The following is a 27,194-nucleotide window of genomic DNA, read 5'->3' on the forward strand; positions in this document are numbered from 1 at the left end:
CAATCCTATCTCTGATCACTGCTTTCCCGTTCATGCAGAACCCCAGTCAAGCGCCTCTGTGCACGGCCTTATCTGGCTTCGCAACGCTGGTCAACTGCTGGCTCTTTCTCGTCAGTTCCTGGCTGGCTCTTTCATGTCACTGCCCGCCCGGCCCCCGCAGCTGCCCGAGTAGCTGTTTGACTGCGCGGCCAAGCCCGTGGCCTACAGCTGGGCTTTGAGCAGGTGGAGGAGCGCTTCAGATGCATCCCAGAGCCCGTGCAGCACTGCATCTTCTACTGAAGCTTCCGTCACTCCAAGCACCCATTCCTGGCAGATTTCTTATAGACATACACCTCTGACACAAGCAAGTATACATGAACAGACAGTGTCTTGCGCTGTATACTATCATGCACAATATACCCTTTCAATATGAAGGCTTGATGCTAGTCCTCTTTTGTTATCTGCACCCTCATGTGCGCGCTATTTCAGCGTCTGCAATTCTACTGTCACTCATCTACTTTGCAACAGATGGGGAAGACTTTTAATATAGGGGCAAGGGTAATATGCTTGTGATACTTTCACGGCACCTAGCAAAATACGCCCACTGCACTGGCGGGTCTATCACGTATTATGGCACTGTTTATCATAAACAGAACCCAATAAGTAGGACACGAGGACAATCCTTTATGGGCAAGGATTGCTGGTGTTACCATTTTCATTTTAGTTTTAGCCGCATTACGGCCGCAGCTTATGGACTTATGTGGGAATAACGCTTAACACTAATGCACCAGAAGCCTACTGCCTTTTTTTCCAACTTCGTTTTGAGTGAGTCTTATAGTCTCACCTTGTTCAGGTTTACTACGGCCTCCCCCGATGGATATATTCCGGGCCATATTTCATACTAGGATTTTATATACCTTTGTGGCTTAATAAACTCCATTTTCACAAGTATATGATTCATTTGGGGATAACCGATCTCTCACTACCAATACTACCGTTCTTGGCAGCGTATAACTTTACCCTTAACTGAGAGCAGCTTTACTATGAAGTGCTACTCCATAGTAATATATACAGGCGTGCCAATTATGGGTGATTACCTTCACCTTGGTTTAGGACCTGTTTGAGGCACTGTCCTGATGGTTAATTCTGCAGGCTCTGCCTAACACTAGCGTGATCACTTTCATCTTTATTTTAGGCTTTTTGTTACTCAGCCTGACACGCATCAAGCAAGCATATATTCCTGAATACTTCTGCATGACCCAGCGTTTAGGAATAGTATAGCTACTCAATGTCTAGTGGCACGGCAACCAGAATTATGTGCTGCATGGCCAAATACTTAATACTTATAAGGTCCCAAAGGTGAGACCTACTGGCTATAGCAATGCTTATTTAACAGGCGATGTCCACTAAACCTCAACAACTACTTCAACAAGTTGTTATGCATTTCCCTATCAGACTAGCTCCCTGAAGACGGAGCCATGACCCCCCAGCCTCCTACTTCTTCCTCGATGCCACCCCCAACGCATCCCGTGCCACACCCGTGCAACTCCACAACCACCTGGTGCTGCGCTGTTCAGCCATGACTCCTGTGGGTCCCCCCATGCACCTCCTGCTGTTGCCATCCCACAAAATGTAAAGCGCTGGTTAGAAGGAAGCTCTGTGTCCCATAGAAGAAAGGAGAGAACCCCTTTTTGAAAAAGCTAGCAAATGTTATCCCCAATGTGGAGAACACTTCCAACCACCAAACTGTCTCACTCTGAAATCTATTACAAGTTGCACAGGCATTGGCATACCCAATAGGTCTCCCTTTTGGGGCCCTATAAATGTTTAGCCTGAGGTTTAGCTTATCAAAAAACGTGATGGACAGACTAATTAAACAATGCCTGAAGGGGCAGCCAATGGCAACAGATGTCTGTCCTAAAGCCCCTTGAATTAGGTTATGTTTATTGTAGGTGTGAGCAGTGTGTGTAGTTGGAGGAGGTCTCACCAAATAGGTAAAGATACCTGCAGCGAGACAAAAGCCATTCTTATTGAGAGGGATCTTAAAGTTACAACAAAAAAAGACATGTGATTCAACATGAACTATAGCAAGGGGAAGACAGTGATTCACCACTGCCTATTCTATCATGATGTTTACCAAGGGGACCCCTTTTCAGTCACCCACAGTTTATCAGGAACTAGTAGAAACTGAGAGATTTATTTACCCTTATTAGGGATTAGGGACTTTGCCTGGCTGTGTGTGAACACAGAATACAAAGATATTGTGAATCAAACAGAAAATAGCTAGAGGGAATCCAAGCACCGAAGAATAACTGAGTCAGTGACTAATGCATCTTCTGTGACCAACAAGCACATAAAATTATTAAAGAAAACCATTAGCGGGGTGGGTGGGTTGTGACAAATATGAAAGTGGCAAAATCTTTAGCAAATTTTGAAAAATAAGAAAAAATATCACTCATATTTTTTTTTTTTTGTTGACATTTGTTTTATTGTTGCATTAAAGTATACAAGTACAGTGTAAATGATCTACTGACGTGGCCTCAACATTCAGCCACGAACAGCCAAGCGCGCAACGTTTTCTTGTTTTTATACAACTGGTGCAAAATTACAATTTCCAAGGATAATCAGTGTAAATCGTACATATATGTTCGCAGGTCGGGAAGCAGCGAGTCTGCACTCCTAATGGGGCAGTGGGTAACTGCAGGTATGTAGGATCCCGCCTCGAAAGCGTAGGATCGAGGTCTGTACTGTTCATACAGTGGAGGCACCTAAGAACAAGGGGAACAAAACTGTGGGAGAGAAGCATGTGGGCGCTGGCAGGGTCCAAGTAGGAGGATGCTGGCGACGGGCGTCGGGGAGGGGGGGATTTTCACGGGGCCAGTCAGTCTACGCTCCGAGGGGGGGGAGGGGGGGGGGGGAGGAGTGGGGCCGGGGGGTGAACACCCCACGTGTATGCGGGCACCGAGGTGGGTGACATGTAATATGAGAGTTTGATCAAGAAGTAGGAGGTACCAGGGGACGGTCCCAGGAGGGTAGACACCATGTAGAGGCTACTGGTTCTCAGGGGTGGGAGGGGGGGGAGGAGTAGGTGGTTCTTCTACATGTGTGGACTGCCGGAAGCTGTGGAGGAGCATGGCCCATTCCATGGATATGGGAATTTTACGCGCACCCCTGGCTTCTTCCTCTCTAAGGGCATCTTCCTCCGCCGCCGCCCATTTACCAACCGCGCCCTTCCATGCCGCCACAGAGGGACCCTCCGGGGAACGCCAGCGCATGGTTATACATCGGTTGGCCAACAGGAGTGCTAGGGACACGAAGCGCCTGTGTACCGGGTCTCGCTTAGGACCATGGAAGATGCCTAGTGCGCTGGACTCCCAGGTGGCTAGGGTAGTGAGGCCCGTTAATCCCGTCAAAGTGTCGTGCACCGCCCGCCAAAAGGGGTGAAGGTCGGGGCAACTCCAGAACATGTGTCGGAAATCTGCCGCAGGGGAGCAACATCTGGGGCAGAGAAATGGTGTGGAGGGATAGAACTTCTGCAATCGCGCTGGGGTGAGGTATGCCCTGTGTAGGATATAGTATTGGATGTTCTTGAAGCGGGCGTTTCTAGAGACGCGTTTTGGGGCTTCAAGTGCTTTAGTCCATTCAGAGTCGTGCAGTGCGCGGCCTATGTCCTCCTCCCAAGTAGCCCGCAGGGTCGTAAGAGGAGCGTGCGAGAGTTCCCGGATGGATTTATATAACCAGGTGATTAAATGGCGTCCCACCCCCATATGTAGGATTGTATGTATTACTGGATGCGTGTCTGGCTCGCCAGTGCAGAGATTAAAGTGGGGCCGGTATCCGTCGAGTAGCTGTCTATATCTGAGGAATTGGCCTGGGGAGAGTCCGTATTCAGCGATCAGGCGGTCAAGCGATTTTAGCTGGCCTTCCTCGAAGAGCGATTCCAGATCCGTGATGCCACAGAGGGACCACTCAGCGAACAGCGGAGCGGTGAAGTAGGAGTCCTGCCTAGGGCTGCCTATCAGTGGTAGCAGCGGGGAGTATGGAGGTCTACCGGGGGACAACCGGTGGATCCGCATCATGCACCGGCGCGCTATCGCCACTTGAAGGGGGTATGTGCGCCGTGGCTTGGTGCCCGGGAGGAGAAGACGAGTGAGTTCTGGGGTTGCGATTCTGCCGGTCGGGGTGACGGTCTCCTGAGGGTAGCGATCCGCCGTCCAGTAGGATAGCCATTGGAGCTGTGCCGCGAGGAAGTATGCCTCGAAGGATGGGGCTCCGAGCCCTCCCTGAGTTGTGGGAAGTTGGAGGGTTTTCAAGGCAACCCTGTGACGACCCTCGCCCCAGATAAGGGTCCCTAGGAGGGAGTCGACCTCGCGGAAGAAGGACCTGGGTGGTATAACCGGCAAGTTTGTGAAATGGTAAAGGAGTCGGGGGAGCATCACCATTTTAGCCAGGGCTATCCGTCCTATCGGGGCCAGCGGGAGTTTATTCCAGAAGGCGACCGTAGGGCGCAGACTAGCAAGTACTACGCGGTGGTTGCCCTCAAACATGGCTGCTGGAGAGTGGTACAAGCGGACCCCGAGGTACCTGGGAGCCTCCGCGGACCACGAGAGCGTGTGCGGACCGAGCTCGACTTCTCGGGGGGGTAGGTTCGGGTGTAGAGGATAGACTGTGGACTTGTCCCAGTTCACTCGGAGTCCCGAGGCATCTGCAAAGTCCGCCAGCGCCGCCCCTATGGGGGCCAGGTCCATTTCGATGTCTCGGACGTATATGAGGAGATCATCCGCGTACATGGACACGCAATGTGTGTCATCCGCGAGAGGAATACCCCATTCCACACCCTCCAGGCGCAGCCGGACCGCCAGCGGCTCGACCGCCAAAGCGAATAAGAGAGGCGACAGGGGGCACCCCTGCCTTGTGCCCCGCCAAACTCCGAATGCCGGTGATATGCGTTTCCCGATACGCACCCGAGAGGTGAGATCGGTGTACAGGAGGCGCGTGTACGCCATGAGTGTCGGGCCGATATTGAGTCGGCGTAGGACCGAAAAGAGATAAGGCCAGGTGAGGGTGTCGAACGCCTTCTCCAGGTCCATGATGAGACAGGCGGCGCGAGGAAATCGGTCACGCACCTGATCCTGAACATGGAAGACGCGGCGGAGATTCTGGGAGGTGTTCCTTCCCGGCACAAAGCCGCATTGGTCGGGGTGGACCAAGGGGCGAATGATCTGCGCGTATCGATCCGCAAGGATTCTCCCCAGGAGTTTACAGTCGGCCGACAGGAGCGTGATGGGGCGATACGACCCCATGTGAAGTGGATCTCTGTGGGGTTTGGGGAAGGTGACGATCACGGATTCTCGCATTGACTGGGGTAGCCTACCAAGATGAAGAGATGCCCCGAATACCCGTGAGAGGCGGGGGACCAGCAAGGGGGAAAAGGACGAGTAGTATTCTAGTGGGAAGCCGTCCAACCCCGGCGCTTTATTGCGGGACATGGCCCGTATCGCCTGGGTGATGTCGGACGGGACAATCTTGGCGTCGAGGGAGCGCTTGTCGACGTCCGATATTGTGGGTAAAGTCAGGGGGTCCAGAAAATTGTCTACGGAGGACAGGGAGGGCTGGGTTGGGGCCTCGTACACCTGTGCATAATGACGGTGGAACGCCAGAAGGATCTCGGCCTGTGAGCGCACCAGCACACCGTCCGGGTCGATAATATCCGTGATGGGTTTGAGTTCGGTGTCCTGTCTCGCCATCCAGGCTAGCAGTGCCCCTGCTTTGTCCCTGTCCTTATGCACTCTGGAGGCGTAAGCCCTAAAATTATATTTCCGGAGGTCAGCGCAGGCGGCCTGGTATTCCGTCTTAGCCTCGGCCGTGAGTACAGCGTGTTCTTCCGAGTCGTCAGGTCGCTTAGTGAGTGCGGCCAGAGCCTGCTCCGAGGTTAGGAGTGTCCGCTCCAAGGTGCGGCGCACCCCTACCACCTGTTTGATGCAGTCTCCCCTGGCCACCACCTTAAACGCGTCCCATTCCACTAGTACCGACGACGCCGTGTTTGCATTATGTGTGAAGTAGTCCTGTATGCTGGTTTTGTGTGTGTCTCTGAAGACGGGGTCGGTCAGGCAATCCTTAGGGAGGCGCCAGGTGGGGACCGGTGGGTGGGGGGGGCGCCAGGTTAGGCGTATAATGTGGGCGTCATGATCCGAGAGGATCCGGCCCAGGTATTCTGTAGACGTGATCTTAGGGAGAATTGGTGTAGAACAGAGGAAGCGGTCTAGGCGGACCCGGAGGTTGTGTGGGATCGAGTGGAAGGAGTATATGCGAGCCAGTGGGTGTAGATGTCGCCATGCATCAGTGAGCGCCCAGTGTGTAACCCATGTCCTAAAGAGTTCTGCCTGCCGGGGGGCCGGGGAATGTGCGGGAGGGGGATGGGAGCGGTCTAGGGTGGGGTCCAACGTGCAGTTAAAGTCGCCTCCTAGTATCCATGGGACCGTAGTGAATTGGGCCAAGACGCCAGTGAGATGGTCCCAGAATTTATCCTGGTCCACGTTAGGGGCATAAATGCTGCCAAGGAGTATTCCCTGCCCGTCCAGAATTCCCTCTAGTAGCGCATATCTGCCCTCTTTGTCCACCACCCGTCGAAGCGCCCGGAAGGGAGTGCCCGGCCTGACCCAGATTAACGCGCCGCGTGCAAACGCCGAATATTGTGTGGCACAGAAAGTCCCTCGCCATTTAGACTGTAGGCGAGTGAGTTCAGTAGCGTTTATATGTGTCTCTTGTAGTAGTGCGATATTGGCTGACATGCGTCTAATGTAGGCATAAACAGAGTAACGTTTGCTGGGTGTGTGTAGGCCCCGCACGTTCAATGTGAGGACGTTAACGTCTGAGCGTGGGGCTGCCATTCTTGGGGTGTCGTGGGAAGGGTGAGGGTCCCCCTGGGATACCCGAAAGTCGCCAGCATGTCTGTGTCATGTGTGTTCCTGCGCGCCAAGCTTCCACAATCGTAGGGGAGGGACTAAGGGGAAGAACAACAGATAGAACCTTGGGTGGGCAACAGTCCCAATACTGAGGATATATCACTGGAGGTGGCATATCCAAACTAGTATCCCACTAGGGGATAAATATAACAGGTAAATGCGGGGGTGGCAGCATGTGTCGCTGCTGGGCCTGTGCGCGGGTCGGGCTCTTGTAGGAGAAGAGTCTATCGCTCGGCAGCGCATACAGTAGTCAAGCGAAGCAATCTAGGCTCCTAGATGTCGCGCAATGTAGCGGGCAACCATTGGAAGGATACAGTAATTAATAGTTCAATGTTTATGACGAGGCGTTAGGTTGGCTGGCCAGGGTAGCGTCCAGTGCAGGTGCCGCCAGGAGGGGGGAAGAGATTGGGCCAAATCCTGACATCGTTCCATCGCTGTCTCGGTCTTTCTCTGGGGTGAACAGGTGTGGACGACCTTCCAGGTCCGAAGCTGGGGGTGACATGTGCAGTTCGGTCACCGCTCGTAGGGCGTCCCGTCGTTCTTGCATGATTTGCGTGAGGTCGGGTGACCCCGTGGGGGAAGACCCCTGGCTTTTGGGGCGGCCGGATCGGGCGCGGCTCACGCCCCGTCGTCTAGATCTCCTGGAGTCGTTGTTGCGGGTCTTCTGGGGTCCGGGCTTAGGAAGCAGTGGGCAGTGGAATTCAGTCCAATCTTGTGCTTCCGCCGCCGTGGTGAAGAAAAGGGCTTTCCCGTTGTGCAGCACTTTAAGGCGGGCTGGAAACAGCAGGGAGTACTGTAGATCGTTGGCACGAAGGCGCCTTTTGATTTCCAGGAAGGTGGAACGCCGCTGCTGGACCTCCCGGGCGTAGTCTGGGAACACCATAACATGTTGATCCTCCACCTGCAGGGGGCCAGCCGCCCGGGCCGCGCGGAGCACCGCATCTCGGTCACGGAAGTGCAAGAATTTAGCCAGCATGGGTCGTGGGGGGAGGCCGGGTTTGGGCGCCCGGGCCGGGACTCTGTGGGCCCTTTCGATGGAGAAGTACGGTGATCGCTCGCTCTCTGGGGTGAACGATCTAGTCCAGGATTCCATATAGGTCAGAGGATCCGAATTTTCAATCCCCTCCGGCAGGCCCAGAACGCGGATATTACATCTTCTCGAGCGTCCTTCCAAGTCCACCGTGCGTTCTTCCAGGGCTTCCACGCGGCGTAGGACCTCTCTCATGTCTTCCTCCTGCATCTTCACCACGGGTTGCAGCTCGGTCACAGTTCGTTCTCCTTCCCTCACCCTGTCCGCCAGTTTACGATGATCGTCGCGGATCAGACCAATGTCCGTCGTCAGGGCGCCCAGTCTTTCTTCCATGGAGAGGCGAGACATTTCGATCGCCGCCAACACCTGGTCCAGTTTCGCCGTAAGCGCAGGGTCTGTTTGCGACGCATTGGCTTGCGTCCACGTCCTTGTGTGTGGCATCTTTTCGACGGCCGTTTCAGGGACAGCCGTCATCTGCGAGGCTTTTGTCTTCCCCATAGGTGCCGGTAAGTGGGCCACCGGGCCGCCGTGTACTCTGGGCACAGCAGGCCGACGCAGCTGGGCCACGGGCAAGTTCAATGGCAGCCGGCCACTCCTGTCTCCCCAGGCTCCGGGGCGGTCCCTCCTCGTCTCAGGGAGCGCCTTCTGGTTCAGAGGTGGTCCGAGGCCATCGGGTCCGGTGGTCCCGGTGTCAAAAAGGCCCCGTGGGCCCCCCTTGGCGCGTGGCACAGCGTCAGTGGCGGCCGGGAGGGCCAGAGGTCAGGTGGTGGGAGTTCAAAGGGGCTCCGGAATAGTGGGCGGCCGTTGGCAGTGACTCGAGTTTGGGAGGAGCCGCCCCTGCTCCCGTGGTGAGGCTCGCGCTGCTCCTGGAGTCTAGGGCTCCGTGGGCGCCATCTTAGGGTCAGGCACCCGGAGCTGGCGCTCGGCGCGGGGTAGTGGAGGTGCTCTGGGTCCTCGGGTCAGTCAGCGGCGTGTGCCTCGGCGCCTCACGGAGCCCCCGAGGTTGTAGGGGGGGGGCCACAGGCGCCGAGACCTCTGAGGGAGGGGGGGAGGGACGGGCACTCACCGCCCTCGCTCGCACGTTGTCGACCACTGGACGGCACACCACCACATCCACAGCGCGTCCGCCGACCTTCCGCGCCTGGTGAGTCTGCCGGTGCCGGGGGGACGATCAGGCTCTCGGTGAGGCCATAGTGCCGATGTAGTGGAGCCCCGGTGCGGCGGCCGCCATCTTGCGCACCGGGATGTTGAATCACGGGGAGGCGCCGTCCGGCGCGCACTCCGGGGGGGTCGGTCCCGTTGTTGTTCTGGGGCCCCTCGTAGGCGCCCGTCAGCTCTGTCTCTTGGGGCTTTCAATCACCGGGTCAGCTCCCGGTGGCATGAGTGTCCGCCGGACAGGGTCGCGCCCGCCATCTTGGATTGAGGCGCTCGGCTCCGGGCTTGTAGAGGTCGGTCCGTGCTGTTCGTCCGCCGCCGCCGGAGGTCGTTGAAGCGGCGCCCCAGTGCACGGGGGATCCCAGGTGCCTATTCAGTGGGCTGAGGCTCCCGGCGATCTCGGGAACTGGGCTGGATGCTAGCCCGATCGCGGAGCCTCAGCAGGACACAGCCGCCATCGTGGCTTGCTAAGCCACGCCCCTAAAAAAAAATATCACTCATATAAGAGAAAAAACATGACATCATATGTACGTTTTCAAGGAGGAATCCCTCATCGTCATATGTTATCCAGATATGAATGAGGGGGCATGTTCAACTTACCTAATGTGGGGTTGGTTCCCCTTTCTTCCACCTCTTGCTCAAAATCATCAATTAATATCACACGCTCTTTTCTTCTTTTGACTTTTTTGAAAATTGCCATTCCTAGGGAATACAAGAGCACGGTTCTTTTTCCAGAAAGTGCATCATTTTGACAATTAAACTTGAGTGAAATACCATTTTGAAATTTCAATGTTTCCTGCAATTGTGATCAATTGTTTACAGTGTTTTAACCTCAAATTAGGCAAAGGGAAAGACAAAGGTTTATCCCTTTTACACTTAGTCATCTGGATTCAGTCTTAGATCCCAGCACTTTACAACGGACACCTCGGATAAACATTACTCAGTCTCTAAGTTACACATATGTTTAAGGCTCTTAGATTTTGGCTAAAGATTACAGAAGACTTACTGTGCCGAAGCCACTGTTTTTTAAGCAAATAATTGCTTTTCAAATGAATTTCAAGGATTAAAACATTGGAACCTGCTGGTGCTCTAGATTACCTCTTCTATTTGCAATCTTCTAACATTGCTTGCTTTTTATTTACTCTTGCTGACACGGCCATGGAGCTTGTACTTGTGTAAATACCAGCAGTTAGTATGGGTCAACTCACTAGGATACAATTTATCAATATCAGATGACAGGATGAATGAATGAATGAATGTTGGATTTATAGAGCGTGTGGTTACCCTGGAGCGTCCCAGCGCTGTACCACTGGGGAACCCGTCCGGGCTTTCCCTGTGAGATGGTCCCTTTACTGGGCATTCCCAAGGTGCAGCCAGGAATCCCCGGTGGTGATGGGGCCGGAGTGGAGATTAAGCAAGCTATTGCCCAGAGTTGCAGCGTGGGACCCCATGGTTAGAGTGGCACCGAGGCGAGATTTATCGGGCCGCTGACATTGGCCCCGGCCGCGTCGGGAATTGAACCCTGGTCCCGGGCAGACCTCTGCCTCCGGGTCTGCCGCCTCTAACCGTTGAGCCACACTTCTCCACTGATAGAATAGAAGTAATAGATGCCCTTACTGGAATGTAATCCTATGCTGTGGAGTTTGCACACAGATTTATGCAGCAGCATTAATACACTGGTCTATCGCAAATGAGCTCCGAAGCCATCGTCTTCCTTTCCGACTGAGACCTCATAATAGTATAGAAATGGCTTAATAAGGCAAGGGGAACCCTGTTTTTGAGTGGTGCCTGGTTTTGAACATGTTCTATAGAATTCAAGAAGCATCTGGCTTTTGGGTAATTAATTATCAAGATTCAACATTTGATCAGGTTCAGTGAGGTTACATACTAATCAAGGCATTGACGAGGGGATGGAGAGAGAGAACTGCAGTAAGTACATCAATGCACTGAACAAGCCTACCTTTGCTCTGGCAGACATTTCTTTGTCTTCCTTCTGTGTCGTGAGAATAGTTCAGATCAAGGGCTTCTTTTCCTTTGAATCTAGCCTCATCAGGATTGGTAATTTCGCCACCTGCTGCATGGATAAACATATCTGTGGTTTACACACCTTAATACATCTCTATTCGCTTTCAGTTTTATCTCGGTCTCCTAGGTGTCCCCATCATTCTTCTTGCTTTCTTCATCATTCTCTGTCGTTCATGGTAGTCTCCCTTGTTCCTTCTTGCATGGACATTTTTTAATTTCTGTCTCCCATAAGTATACCTACTACCTTGCCCAGTCCTCTCTTTTCCATGTCTCTCCCACTTTACACTCTAAATCATGTATCGCGATTCCTTTCTCTCTCTCATTGGTGCCTCCCTCCCTCTTTGAAATGCCTCTTCTATACTCTCTTACTTCAGAGTTCATATGTCTTTATTCACCCTAAGATATCATGCTCATCCTGCTCCCCTAAGCCCCTCCTTGGGCTTGCATTTCAAAGTATTCTCTTTGCTTTCTTTTCGTTTACCTACACTTCCAACATCAACACCCTTCCCCACACTAGTTACTGCTCTTCTGACAGCCAATATGGAAGTGGTGGCTCTACAGTTACACGTGTGCGACTTCCAGGATTGTACAAGTTGCTTCAAAACATTTTTGGTGCACAGGTATTGGTATGTACATAGTGCAAACATAACCGGGTGCTGTTGTCTCTTTTTGCTGAACCTACTGCCTATGTTTCAGTCATATACCCTGCCGGTACTCAATTACAAAACTAAGCATTCTGTGAGCATGAATATACATAATGAGTTTCCTAGTCATGTTCTGCATGGAAGCAGTAGAACACATGAGAACGGCCAATTCGCATATATCCAATACAGCACAGATATATCATATACATGGCTGTCATGTGACCCCCAACATCGCGTGCCAACAAAATACGCCACACAGAAACAGAATACATTCCATACACCAGAGCACATACACACTCACATAGCATAGATAAACATTATTCTTGAATTCCATACTCTTCCATATCTCACCAGCAGAGAAACAGATCAAAGTCAATACACTGAAAGCCTATCACATTCCCAGTTATTGTACTAGCTACTTTGAGATGCCATAGAAACTCAACAAACTCATCAGGACAGAATATCACACATAGAGCCATTAACATATTACTATTGACAGACCAACTGAACTAACCATAAAAGAGACATCCTTATCACAAACCCAAGGAGATTACTGTTCTGTACACCTCTCAGATTTCGTCCTGAGCTCTAAAATTCTGTAACAATAGCAACACTATGTGTAACTTCCAAGCAAGGGGTATGCTGAGAGCTAGATGTGAAAGCATTCTGCAAAACCCCCAACCACAACCCTGTAACATTCAAAACATATACCAACAGCACAATGAAAAGGCTATTCTCACTCAGCCATTCAACAAAACATCAACAGTCCTTTTGGATAAGAGTCATCACCAAATCTCACATTAGGCACAACTTACAGCAAAGTCTTAATACCCAAAACAGATAATCACAGGTCAATGCATACTCTGTTGTGATATGAAAATCTTGCAATCATGTGGAAGTGAACCAGCTGACAGCCAACAGAGATACAAGTCCATACCGTACACAAATACCAACAAAAAGTCAGCCTCCGGATGATCATATGTGCACCTGTGTGTGTGATACAAAAATAAACCAATTATGTCAGAAAGCAGCTAATGCAGATCTCACTTACTTGGCGAATCAGGAATAATATATCTTGCATGCATATCCTTGGGGCTGCTCGAACATTGCTCTTGCTTTTCTTTCGCTCTCAATGAAGAGATGGTTGTTGTAATAAGAGGACCTGCATCAAAAACAAACTAATGTTACAAATTTACCCACAGTTCCTTTATAATGAAAAACGACAAATGTATATTTATGGCACAAGAGCAACAAGAACTAATGTTCAAGTCAGTAAGACAAATACCCACAAATAAATTACACACAGACAGACCTAGAGAGAGTAATGTCTACTAAAGTATGGAGAAAAGTACAGAGACAAGATTACAACAAGCATTTCAAACACTGGTGAAGAGGCAATCTTAGCAGAGTGGTAAATAGTTTGATAAAGAGAAAATAGTGAATAGAAAAGCAAAGCCATGTATGGAGACAAAACAACGAATAAAGAAGAATTGAAATGTAAACAAAAAAACTATTGAAGGAGTTGAATAGAAATGTTCACAGTGCAGGGAGAAGCTTGAATTGGGAAACAAACAAAAAAAAGACTAGAGGTAGAGAAATGTGCAAATTCATCTCTGTCTTTTTTAAATTTTGCTGGGGGAAGAAATAAAATTAATTAACTTACTCCAATACAATTGTAGTTTGATAGTTATTCTTTAGGTGACAATACCTTAGTCATAGTGAGACTAGGGATTCCGCCACCGCCACTGAGGGAGGCTTGGGCAAAGGGGAGGAAGTTGAGAGAAGTACCTAAATGACGCTTCTTTCTGTTTTAGTGACCTCTGAAAAAAGACATGCCTTTTGGCCACCATATTTCACCATTTAAACGTGCTTTTGACATCCGTTCCCACACAGGCGCAAACCCAATGATGTGGCAGGCTGCATGATGTGGTTGAGGGTTTGACATAATTTTTATTTATACAGCATACAGAGATACAAGGCCCTACTGTACACAAATGCCAACAAAAAGTCAGCCTCCGGATGATCATATGTGCACCTGTGTGTGTGTGATACAAAAATAAACCAATTATGTCAAGAAGCAGCTAATGCAGATCTCACTTACTTAGCGAATCAGGAATAATATATCTTGCATGCATATCCTTGGGGCTGCTCGAGCATTGATCTTGCTTGTCTTTCTCTCTCAATGAAGAGATGGTTGTTGTAATAAGAGGACCTGCATCAATGACAAATCAATTTACCCACAGCTCCTTTACAATGAAAAACTACAAATGTATATTTATGGCACAAGAGCAACAAGAACTTATGTTCAAGTCAGTAAGACAAATGCCGAGAAATAAATTACATTCAGACAGACCTACAGAGAGAGTAATGTCTACTACAGTATGGAGAAAAGTACAGAGACAAGACTACAACAAGCATTTCAAACATTGGTGAAGAGGCAATCTTAGTTGAGTGGTAAATAGTTTGATAAAGAGAAAATAGTGAATAGAAAAGCAAAGTCATGTATGGAGACAAAACAATGAATAGAGAAGAATTGAAATTGAAACAAAAAAACTATTGAAGGAGTTGTATAGAAATGTACACCGGGCAGGAAGAAGTTTGAATTGTAAAACAAAAAAAATGACTAGAGGTAGAGAAATGTTCAAATTCATCTCAGTCTTTTTAAAATTTTGCAGGGGGAAGAAATAAAATTAATTAACCCACTCCAATACAATTTTAGTTTGATAGTTATTCTTTAGGTGACTTAGTCATAGTGATTCTAGGGTTTCCGCCAACGCCACTGAGGGAGGCTAGGGCAAAGGGGAGGAAGTTGAGAGAAGTACCTAAGAGACGCTTCTTTCTGCCTTATTGACCTCTGGAAAAAGACATACCTTTTGACAACCATATTTCACCATTTAAACATGCATTTGGCATCCGTTCCCACACAGGAGCAAACCCAATGATGTGGCAGGATGCATGATGTGGTTGAGGGTTTGACATAATTTTTATTTATACAGCATCTCAGAGTCGTCCTTTTCCACTGATATATAGGGGACATCTAGAGACAACACGATAGTGAATATCAGTCAATAATATTTTTGAAGACCATTTTGTTGTTGGGAGAGGTGCACTACTTTCTCTAAAAAGCACTTAAATAAACACGCCTCTTTGAGCCCAGAGGTAAATCTGTGGATGTGGCAGCCACAGGTGATTACAAAGTTACAAGGTAAATAGGCAGGTTCATTAAGCCCAACATGCTAGAGTAAAAAATATAGGTGAAAACTATAAAGCTACTTGGTCACTCTTTGTCGTCAAAATAAACTACACTGGTGTGTGTCCCTAAATCCATAGGAAAGTGGGTCTTCCGTTGTCAGAGACACAACAACACTAGATCAAAGGTATTGATGAAAATTCCAAAATATACAGGTGAGACTTCAGTGAATATGAATCGCTCACCAGCCCAAAGTAGTAAGTCACTGTCCTACTGTTATTTATCTTACTCATCAAACCCTGATTCCCTAACACCTGACCTGTTACACCCAGGTTTATCCACAAGTGCTTGGCCATTTTAAAAACTAGTGAAATGAGCTACATCCTTGACTGAATCAAAAGCACATTAATTTAGAAAATCATGTAATAATCAGAAATGTAAGCATTTGATTCTAAAAGCTGTCAATAGATAGTATAGATTTACCCAGTGAGATCAAAGCTTGGTGGATTTCCTTCATCACATTCCTATAAAGTTCCTTTTGCCAGTCATGTAAAAGCTTCCATTCCTCGTCAGAGAAATAGGCAGGAGCATCATGGAAGGTGATCTGCACCTGGAAGAGAAAAGGTTCTATCAGTCAACGAGAAACTCCTTCAAGTAATATATAAAATGCAGTGAACGTGTATTGATTCAAAGTGCAAGGATTCACTCACCACCTTCTCATTAGAATAAAAGCAGAAAAACAGCAGAAATACAATGACATGAGCTAATGGACATCAACATCTTTAACATGCATTAGCAAAGCCAATAGGTCTCCCTCTATGTGAGATTTTTTGATTAAATGCTGCAGATGAGGGAGGTGCGAGGAAGGGAGCACTGTGTGGAAATAGGGTAAGTGGGAGGGGGCAGAATAAATCGTACCTAAATCACAGCGTGAACATAGACTGGCTCTAATTAAGTTGTATCAATCTGTGCTTGGTAAATGATCCACCGAAAAGAACAGATGTGACACTTGGCCAGCACTGGCCAATTAGGAGGCAGCAAAGAAGAGTGACACTGAAGCAAACAGTGGCAAGCAAAGGGCGGGCTCCATGCCCTTTATTGTAAACAATAGGCTCGCAAGAGAGAGGGAGAGCGCATGCGTTGTCACAGGCTTGATCTAAAAATTACCAAGTGTCAGGTTTGGGTACAATGCAACACCGCGAAGGCTTCCGTTCGGGTCATAAATGAGGCACTCATGGTCAGTACTAATTGATGTCTTGGAAGTCCTTGAAAGTGTTGACCCTCAAACCCTCATTTACACCTTCTGAATGTGACAGGTTCCATTAACACCATACCCTGTTCTAAGTCTTCAATCCCAAGTCCTTAAAGGATCCTTCAACTCCAAACTAATCATCAGTCTATTCTTGAGGCTGATCAAAGTTCTCCTTGCCAACCATGGAATCAACATTAACCAGTACACCAGTGGCAATCAACTGTGCCTAAAGAATCCACAGACTGCAACTCGAATAGTGTCAAGCACATATCTGAAGCTGAACTTTATCAAGAAGGAAGCTATTTGCTTTGCCAACATCTCCTACAGCTCCCACATGAAGATGGACAGATTCTCACCACAAAGTCAAAATCGGTCAGATTCACCGTCAACTCCAACATGTTCGTCAAAGCTTACATTACCATGGAAAGAAAGACAACTTGGTGCCAACTGTCTACCCTAAACAAGCATTGGCATAGCCAATAGGTCCCGCTTTTGGGACCTTCTAAGTATTTAGTTATGCGGCCCAAAATCCTTGGTGCAACCACATCAACTGTTCCGTGGCTTAACACTTATAAGGTCCCAAAGGCGAGACCTATTGGCTATGCCAATGCTTGGTGTGGTTGTGTATGTGGTTGTGTGTGTGTGTGGTTGTGTGTGTGTGTGTGTGTGTATGTGGTTGTGTGTGGTTGTGTGTGTGTGTGGTTGTGTGTGTGTGGTTGTGGGTGTTTTGTGGGTGTGGTTGTGGTTGGGTGTGGGTGCAGTTGTGGGTGCGGTTGTGGGTGCCGGTGCCGGTGTGGTTGTGGGTGTGGGTGTGTATGTGTGGTTGGGTGTGGTTGAGTGTGTGGTTGTGTGTGTGTGGTTGTGTGTGTGTTTGTGTGTGTGGTGGTGGCTGTATGTGGTTGTGTGTGTGTGTGTGTGGTTGTGTATGTGTGTGTGTGTGTGTGGTCACGTGTGTGGTCGTGTGTGTGGTTGTGGGTGGTTTTTGAGTGGTTGTGTGTGTGTGGTTGTGTGTGTGTAGTTGTGTGTGTGGTTGTGGGTGTGCTTGTGGTTGTGTGTGTGTGGTTGTGTGTGTGGTTGTGGTTGTGTGTGTGGTTGTGTTTGTTGTGTTTGTGGTTGTGTGTGTGGTTGTGGCAGTGTACGGTTGTGTGTGTGGTTATGTGTGTGTGGTTGTGTGTGATTGTGTTTGTGGTTGTGGTTGTGTGTGTGCTTGTGTGTTGTGTGTGTGGTTGTGTGTGTTGTGTGTGTGGTTGTGTGAGTTGTGTTTGTGTATGTTGTGTGTGGTTGTGGTTGTGTGTGGTTGTGTGTGTGTGTGGTTGTGTGTGTGGCTGGGTGTGGTTGTGTGATGTGTGTGAGGTTTTGTGTGAGGTTGTGTGTGTGGTTGTGTGTGGTTGGGGTTGTGTGTGTGATCGTGGGTGTGGTTGTGTGTGTGTGGTTGTGTTTGTTTGTGTGTGTGGTTGGGTGTGGTTGTGTGTGTGGTTGTGGTTGTGCGTGTGGTTGGTTGGGTGTGGTCGTGTGTGGTCGTGTGTGGTAGTGTGTGTGGTTGTGGTTGTGTGTGTGGGGTTGTGTGTTTGTGTGTGTGGTTGTGTGGTTCTTGTGTGTGTGTGGCTATGGGTGTGGTTGTGTGTGTGGTTGTGGTTGTGTGTGTGTGTGGTTGTGTGTGTGGTTGTGTGTGTGTGTGGTTGTGTGTGTGGTTGTGTGTGTGGTTGTGTGTGTGATTGTGTGGTTGTGTGTGTGGCTATGGGTGTGGTTGTGTGTGTGGTTTTGGTTGTGTGTGTGGTTGTATGTGTGGCTGTGTCTCTGGTTGTGATTGTGGTTGTGTGTGTGTGTGGTTGTACATGTGGCTGTGTGTGTGGTTGTGATAGTAATACTAAAAGCATCTAAAAATAAAGGAACACAAACATCAAGTTTGTGGAAAGAGAAAGCACGTTGTAAGTCAAACAGGCAGCAGCAAAGCATTAACACAACAACAAGTTCTTTGATGTTTGGTGTTCTTTGAACGAGAACATCAAAGGGGCGCCGGGAAAGTGATCGCGGACGAAAGTGAAAGTGATCGCGGGCGCTTAATGAGCATGACGAGGTCTGCTCCTAAGCACGCCTGCGCACATGCACTGCAAGCTGTAGCCGGCGGTAGCATTTTTTGAAGCCCTTCTTAGTTAAGGTCTGGCCAGACCAGCGGCGAGACCTACAAAAGGGCTGAACCATACCAGCATTAAGTAGACTTCAGCACTACTGTTATGTGCATTTGTATAGCTCATGATTCACTCAGGAGGGTATCCTAATGCTGTGATCAACGCCCACTAATTTAGGGGCCATGCCTTGATAATTAGGTCCCTTCACTCCACCCTGTACCAACTAAACATAATCCCCCAGATTCTCGCACATCCCAAAAGCCAAAGACATTCCACCACATCCCTTCAACCTTGAGGGAATATAACATGCTTGCTCATCCAGCCTGTATCATTTTGAATACCTTCTAAATCAAATACAAACCTTGAGAGCAGAGCTATTGAATATCTGCAAGGGTCAATGCAACACTAGGATCCAAGGAAGTCTGAGCAAAACAATGAACACTCAGAGAAGACTTTTAACAACGTATCCTGAATCTGAAATAGCATACTTCCAAAACAACAGGCAAGTCCTATAACTCCCGTGTTCTGAAAAAGGGAGAAGGCATATTTTCAAGGAGCATCTCAACTGTAACCAATAATGGGCTTCCAAGTTCCTATAAACCATCTAGACTCCTCAAAGAACAGATTGACCATTCCCTTTCTGATTACTATATTCTATTTTAAATTGCGACCTATCGAATTCCGTACTATAGAAAAAGCAAATCAATAAATAAAGAAGCCTGTCCTAAAAAGAAGACAAGAATTTGCAATGCAATGGTCTCGTCTTTGTTAAAGTTGGAGCTATTGGTGTCAGGATCGCAGTTGCATCGCGCCTACCGCAATGGGAAAACTACATTTCCCATGAGCAGGCGGGGTCACGCAGGAAGCATAACTTAGGTCCCAACGCGCTTCCTGTTGCGCGTTATTCTGGATTCTTTTGCTGCCATCGGCGTGAGAGCGGACGCTCTGCACGCCAGCCGTATCGTGTCTCCTGTGGGCTTTCTCTATTCCCCAGGGCTCATGGGGAGAGCTTCCGCATTCTGTCAAGGGAATTGACAGCGTCGGCGCCCGCAGGTACTGTTGTTCTTTGTACCCGGCCGCTTTAGCGGTCAGCTGTTTGTGTTTCTGTCTTCTAAGGGCTTGGAGTCAGGCTGCCTTAGTATTGGGCAGTTGCTTGCACAGTATTTCGGATTGGGCATTTTTGAGGCGGCGGAACACCGTGGCGGTCGAAACCACGTGTTACCGTACCCTCTGTAATTATTCTTGGAACTGAAATAGCAGGGCGCTGTAGTGAGGCCAACTACGCGTCTCTGTTATATGCTGTATATATTTGCATATAAGGAAATAAGGATCAGGGCGTGTAGTGAAGGAACTACACATTACCCCTGGTCTTATGGTCCTGTCTTCCAGTGGATGTATTGTTAACAGAACTCAGTGGTGGTCGCAACTACGTTTTCCTGTTTTGGCATTTTCCAGGCATATACTTTTGGGTTGTTATATAGAGAGCGGAGTGTTGTAGTTCTTGCTTCCTACACACTACCGTATCCTTATTTACCTTGTGGTGGAGCATCTTTACTTTCTTTGGATATCTTTGGACCCCCTTTATACATTGAGTCATATGACGAATTCTGTGGTATGTTGTGAGTGTTGGGTTAAGTGTCTCAGTACGGTGTGTGTGTGTATGTTAATACAGAACTGTGTTCATTTACCATATATCTATGTGTTCCTTAGGCCTTCCTCACAGATTATGACAGAAGGATTGTAGATGTTTTCTAACCAAGGTCGGGTTTTCTTTCTGCTCAGGTACTTATCCATGTGCATGCCTTATTAGTGAGACCTTATGAGAGTAGTACTAAATGCTAGTAAGCACTTGACTGAAATCTGTCTTGTCTTCTGTTACAGGCGTCCTTTCCCTGCTGACCCTACCTTTACCCATCCCACATTTTTTATTTTAGTTTGTTATTTTTCTCCCTCGCCTAATGGCTCGAACACCCTGTGCTTATACTTCAGGGTGTTGGTGACATTGGGAGGTGGAACCATAATTGCATCGGCTGGATCCCGCGGAGTAAACCTGACAGAATAACGCGCCCACGAACGTTGCTCTGCCCGGTCCAGTTGTTGCAATATGGCCACCATGGATGATGTTCTGCAGGCACTGCTTGTAGTGCAGCAGGAGCTGGCCTCCTCTAAAGCAGAGGCGGCAGCACTCAGAGAAAAAGTAGATAAGTTATCTAGGAATCCCTTTTCTACATCGGTACCCCAGGTACAAGTAACGGTTCCCCCCCCCTATTCCTCTAGCTAGTCCGGAGAGGTATTCCGGGGATCCATCCAAAACTCAGGCGTTCATAACGCAAGTCATGTTGCACTTTTCATGTAAACCTGCCTCGTTCCCTAACAACCATTCTAGGGTGGCTTTTGCGATTTCGTTCCTGACAGGGGATGCAGCCAATTGGGCTGTACCTTTGGTACGGAATGACGACCCAATGCTCTCCGATTGGGCAACTTTTCGAACTGAATTCGAGAAGGTGTTTGATCGAAGGGCAACCACCTTCAGCGCAGATAGAGAACTCCTGGAACTAAGGCAGGGGCGGTCAGATTTGATAAAGTATCTTACCAAGTTCAACCGTCTGGTGTCAGAAACTTCATGGCCGGAAGAGAAAAGGATGTCCTTATTTTACCAGGGTTTGAGGGATGGTCTTAAAGACGTCATTGCTCAGATAGATCCCCAACCAACCACTTGTGTAGACATGGTAAACTTGACTCTAAGATTGGATGGTAGAATGGCAGACAGAGGAGGGGATAGGAGACGATGGGATAGGGGGCCCCCCCGGTCGGAATGGGGTCCACGTAGGCCTTTGCCTTCTGCAGATGCACAACCTGAACCGATGGAAATTGGTGCAGTTCGGTCCCCACTAACCAGGGAAGAGAAAGAGTCGTCGTGTTGCAGGTCTTTGCCTGTACTGCGGCAAAAAGGGACATTATGTAAGGAACTGCCCTTCCAAATCCAGAAACACTGGGTCATGGTCTCGTAATAAAAGTGTAGCCATAGCAGCGGGCAACGTTCTTGAAGAGGCTGGTGCTCAGGGAGAGAGAGACCAAAAAGAACCTCAGCCTTGGAAGGTGCCATCGCTAACGGTGTTAACTCTACATGAATCCGAATCCCATATACTGCTGCCCATGAGGCTGGAGTGTCAGTTGCAGGTATACAATGTCACGGTTATGATAGACTCGGGGGCCACAGGGAATTTCATTAATAGTGGGCTTGTGTCCTCTTTGTCTATAGACAGGGTACCCAGAGATACCCCTGAGGAAGTATTGGCGGTGGATGGAAAACCACTGATATCAGGCCTCATAACAGAACAAACTGAGAGGGTAACACTTTCTGTTGCTGTACCTGACGGCAGGCATAGGGAAGAACTGGTGCTTAACATCATCGAAGCCCCTCAATACGAGATAATTCTCGGTATGCCTTGGCTTAGTTATCATAATCCCTCCATCGACTGGAAGGAGAAGTCGATTCGTTTCTTGTCTGAGGAATGTAAAGATCATATGGAAGAGGGCGTCGGGTTCTCTCCGTCTGTTCTTCCTTTGGTGGTTGCAACAGCTGCTGAGAAAGACGTGTGTTTACCCCTGGAATATAGGGCTTACAGGGATGTCTTCAGCGAAAGTCAGGCTGAGAATCTCCCTCCGCATAGACCATATGATTGTAGGATTGATCTAGTGGAGGGAGCCACCATACCATCCTGTAGGGTTTATGCATTGTCCGACCCTGAGACTACTCATCTGAAGGAGTACTTGGACCATTATGTGGACATCGGCTTCATACGCCCATCCAGATCCCCTGCTGCCTCGCCCCTCTTTATCATTAAAAAAACCAACGGAGATTTAAGGGCCTGTGTGGATTATCGTATGCTTAACAAAAACACCATCAGAAACCGATACCCACTGCCACTTATTTCTGTTTTGCTGGACCAAGTACGATATGCCAAGGTTTTTACCAGATTGGACCTAAGGGGGGCATATCACTTGGTCCGGGTTCGCGAGGGGGACGAATGGAAAACCGCCTTCAAAACGAGATACGGCTTGTATGAATACACTGTGATGCCGTTCGGGCTGTGTAACGCCCCAGCGGCATTTCAATACTTTTTGAATGATGTTTTGAAGGATGTGGTGGATATCAGTGCTGTGGTATACATTGACGATATCCTGATTTACTCGGAAAACGTCAAGGACCATACACAACACGTAATTGAGGTACTCCAAAGATTGAGAGAAAACCGTTTGTTCTGCAAGTTGAGCAAGTGCGAGTTCAGTGTGGAAAAGGTTGAGTTCTTAGGAGTCATGCTCAGTCACAAGGGACTGCAAATGTCCGATAGAAAGGTACAGGCGGTACAGGAGTGGTCTACACCTACCTGTGTGAAGGACGTGCAAAGATTTTTAGGCTTCGCCAACTATTACCGCCGATTTATAGCACGGTTCTCCCAAGTAGCAGTCCCCTTGACGAGATTGTTGCGTAAAGGTGTGCAGTTCGAGTGGTCACTCGAAGCCACAGCAGCATTCCAGTATCTAAAGGAGGCTTTCACGACGGCTCCCATCTTGGCACATCCTAGACCAGAACATCCTTATGTTGTTGAAGCGGATGCCTCCGACGAAGCTATAGGAGCCGTATTGTCTCAAAGGGATAAGGACACTGGACAGCTACACCCCGTGGCGTATCTGTCCAAAAAACTGAGCCCTCCTGAACAGAACTATACCATCTCCGAGAAGGAACTGCTAGCCATTAAACGTGCTTTTCAGGAATGGAGGCAGTACCTGTGGGGGGCCAGATCCCCTGTCACCGTCTATACAGACCATCGCAATCTGCAGTACATGAAGACTGCAAAACACCTCACGCAAAGACAGATGAGGTGGATGCTCTTCTTTGCGGAATACGATTTCACCATTACCTTTAGACCAGGGACAGACAACCTGAAAGCCGATTCCCTATCCCGACGAGACCAGTCGGAGGAGAAAGACAAAGGAGACGCTAAAGTGTCAATAGTCAGTCCCGAGAAAGTGATTTGTGTAATTCAGGCCAATACCTTTCTGGACCTTGTCCGACAAGCCAAGAATCATGATGCCTGGGTCAGTTGGGTCACTATGGGGGGTAATCGCACTTTGGTGAAGGGGTTGCCTTTTCAAGACAACAGACTGTTTCTTCCCTCTCTAGCGTTGCGAAAAAAGTCCTTCATGTGGTGTCATGAGTCCCCTTTAGCAGGACATCAGGGGGTGCAAAAAACCATGCGGCTCATGAAACGGCATTTCTGGTGGGACTCACTTAACACCGATGTCCCTGTATGGATTGGGCAATGTGAGACATGCGCCAGGGCAAAAAACACAACTGGACAGAAAAAAGGGTTGTTGATGCCGTTGCCTTCCCCTAGGAAACCTTGGCAGACAATAAGTCTGGATTTTGTCACAGGACTCCCTCTTGATCAGGGCAAATCAGCGGTGTTGGTGGTCATTGACAGCCTCACTAAGTTAGGCCACTTTATTCCATGTGTCAACTTGCCAACTGCTGGGCAGACGGCCCAATTGTTGCTAACCAACGTCATACGTTTACATGGAGTCCCAGAGGTTATAGTGTCTGACAGGGGCCCCCAGTTCATTGCGAGGTTCTGGAAGGCGTGGTGTCAGGCATTGCATATACAGTCTTCCCTCTCGACCAGTTTCCATCCGCAGACGGACGGGCAAACAGAACGGTTGAACCAAACATTGAAAAAATATCTGCAGTGTTTTGCCGAGGATGCCCAGGAGTCATGGGTTTCCCTGTTATGGATGGCCGAACTGGCCTATAATAACGCGTGGCACTGTTCTGTGGGGATCTCACCTTTCCATGCTACCTATGGGTTTGATGCACGCATCCTTCCTGTGCACATCCCGGAGGAAGTGTCTCGACAGCCTACGGTCTTAGGACAAGTACGGAAGCTCCGTGTTCTGCACAAGAAGGTCAGGGGGCATCTGGAGAAGGCTAAAGCTGTGTACAAGAAATGGGAGGATAAACATCGTAAAGAGGGCCCATCGTTCCAGGTTGGTGATAAGGTCTGGTTGTCGACTCGCAACATTCGGTTCAAGTTGCGTAGTGTGTTCCATCCACGATACATTGGGCCTTATACCATTGTGAAACGTATCAACCCTGTTGCTTTCAAATTGAAACTGCCTGGTTCTTTGCGTATTCATCCTGTGTTCCATTGTCACTTGTTGAAACCAGCTCATTCGGCAAGAAGGAGGGCCACACCTCCGGTGCTCGGAGATGCTGGGGCTGAATACGAGGTGCGGTGTATCAAGGACTCCAAACTGTGCAGAGGCGTCCTTTGGTATCTGGTGTCATGGAAGGGCTACTCTGTGGAGGATGATTCCTGGGAGCCTGTGGGGAACATTCATGCCCCGGCGGCTATACGTGCTTTTCATCGTAGGTTCCCCCTGCGCCCTGGTCCTAGGGGGCGCTAGGGAAGGGGGGATGTACTGTCAGGATCGCAGTTGCATCGCGCCTACCGCAATGGGAAAACTACATTTCCCATGAGCAGGCGGGGTCACGCAGGAAGCATAACTTAGGTCCCAACGCGCTTCCTGTTGCGCGTTATTCTGGATTCTTTTGCTGCCATCGGCGTGAGAGCGGACGCTCTGCACGCCAGCCGTATCGTGTCTCCTGTGGGCTTTCTCTATTCCCCAGGGCTCATGGGGAGAGCTTCCGCATTCTGTCAAGGGAATTGACAGCGTCGGCGCCCGCAGGTACTGTTGTTCTTTGTACCCGGCCGCTTTAGCGGTCAGCTGTTTGTGTTTCTGTCTTCTAAGGGCTTGGAGTCAGGCTGCCTTAGTATTGGGCAGTTGCTTGCACAGTATTTCGGATTGGGCATTTTTGAGGCGGCGGAACACCGTGGCGGTCGAAACCACGTGTTACCGTACCCTCTGTAATTATTCTTGGAACTGAAATAGCAGGGCGCTGTAGTGAGGCCAACTACGCGTCTCTGTTATATGCTGTATATATTTGCATATAAGGAAATAAGGATCAGGGCGTGTAGTGAAGGAACTACACATTACCCCTGGTCTTATGGTCCTGTCTTCCAGTGGATGTATTGTTAACAGAACTCAGTGGTGGTCGCAACTACGTTTTCCTGTTTTGGCATTTTCCAGGCATATACTTTTGGGTTGTTATATAGAGAGCGGAGTGTTGTAGTTCTTGCTTCCTACACACTACCGTATCCTTATTTACCTTGTGGTGGAGCATCTTTACTTTCTTTGGATATCTTTGGACCCCCTTTATACATTGAGTCATATGACGAATTCTGTGGTATGTTGTGAGTGTTGGGTTAAGTGTCTCAGTACGGTGTGTGTGTGTATGTTAATACAGAACTGTGTTCATTTACCATATATCTATGTGTTCCTTAGGCCTTCCTCACAGATTATGACAGAAGGATTGTAGATGTTTTCTAACCAAGGTCGGGTTTTCTTTCTGCTCAGGTACTTATCCATGTGCATGCCTTATTAGTGAGACCTTATGAGAGTAGTACTAAATGCTAGTAAGCACTTGACTGAAATCTGTCTTGTCTTCTGTTACAGGCGTCCTTTCCCTGCTGACCCTACCTTTACCCATCCCACATTTTTTATTTTAGTTTGTTATTTTTCTCCCTCGCCTAATGGCTCGAACACCCTGTGCTTATACTTCAGGGTGTTGGTGACATTGGGAGGTGGAACCATAATTGCATCGGCTGGATCCCGCGGAGTAAACCTGACAATTGGCATTGCTCATGACATTATTTTTGTTTATGTTTTTGTTTTTAAAACATATAAATAAATGTGCCAATACCTTAATCTCTCGCAAATGCGAGACCTATTGCATTTGCACCCACACACACATACAGAGCCACTCACACACACAGAGCCACCCACAGAGACACCCACACACAGAGCCACCCACACAGCCACACACAGAGCCACACACACACAGAGCCACCCACACACACAGAGAGCCACCCACACACACAGCCACCCACACACACAGCCACCCACACACAGAGCCACCCACACACAGAGCCACCCACACACAGAGCCACCCACACCACACAGAGCCACACACACACAGAGCCACACACACACAGAGCCACACACACACAGAGCCACCTACACACACAGAGCCACCTACACACACAGAGCCACCTACACACACAGCCACCCACACACACAGCCACCCACACACAGAGCCACACACACAGAGCCCCCCCACACACACACACAGAGCCCCCCCCACACACACACACAGAGCCCCCACACACAGAGCCCCCCCACACACACACAGAACCCCCACACACACACAGAGCCCTCCCACACACACAGAGCCCCGCACACACACACACACACACACCCACAGCCCCACACACACACACAGACAGTCCTGATAATGGCTCTGGAAGTAATGCTTAAAGCCCATAGATTCGTACCTTGGCAGACGCTGGCTGTCCAGAGCGAAAAACAGACCTGTTATCCCAGTATGCAGGCACTGGGTGAAGCTGGGTGTCCCCGGATATAGTCCAATCTACTCCCAGGTGGTGCGGGGCTTTGGTGCAGGTTACATCTCCTAGAGAAGATGCTGGGTGCACATGGATAACGGCCCGGGGAGGCGATGCTGTCCCTCCACTGACAACGGCCTGGAAGTTCCGTTACACGTAGAATTCATCCCCTCGCTCCTTTCCATGCAGCCTCAGCTCCCGGCGCCTGGGTCCCAGGAGCAGAGGACGCGGCAGCGGCAGACAGGGGACCGGGGTCCACTCTCCAGAGCAGGGGGAGGCTGTTACAGCCTGCGCGGGAAG

At 49.2% G+C, this 27,194-nt stretch overlaps 1 protein-coding gene across 4 annotated transcripts in view; it reads right to left on the reverse strand.

The window, feature by feature from the left end:
• Positions 1 to 27,194, reverse strand: part of LOC147703427 (uncharacterized) — a 176,392-nt gene that overhangs the window by 144,527 nt on the left and 4,671 nt on the right. For 2 of the 4 annotated variants that reach the window (XM_086931864.1, XM_086931866.1), the window contains exons 2-6: positions 15,472 to 15,598; positions 13,900 to 14,010; positions 12,850 to 12,960; positions 11,090 to 11,203; positions 9,730 to 9,831 (exon numbers count right to left, since the gene is read on the reverse strand). In XM_086931864.1, coding sequence (XP_086787990.1) covers positions 9,730 to 9,831; positions 11,090 to 11,203; positions 12,850 to 12,960; positions 13,900 to 14,010; positions 15,472 to 15,598 — 565 coding nt within the window. The remainder of the gene's footprint in view (positions 1 to 9,729; positions 9,832 to 11,089; positions 11,204 to 12,849; positions 12,961 to 13,899; positions 14,011 to 15,471; positions 15,599 to 27,194) is intronic. The other 2 variants (XM_086931865.1, XM_086931867.1) reach the window with 2 other exon arrangements.

This window comes from Lissotriton vulgaris, chromosome 7 (assembly GCF_964263255.1).
Source record: "Lissotriton vulgaris chromosome 7, aLisVul1.2, whole genome shotgun sequence".
Taxonomy (NCBI): Eukaryota; Metazoa; Chordata; class Amphibia; order Caudata; family Salamandridae; genus Lissotriton; species Lissotriton vulgaris.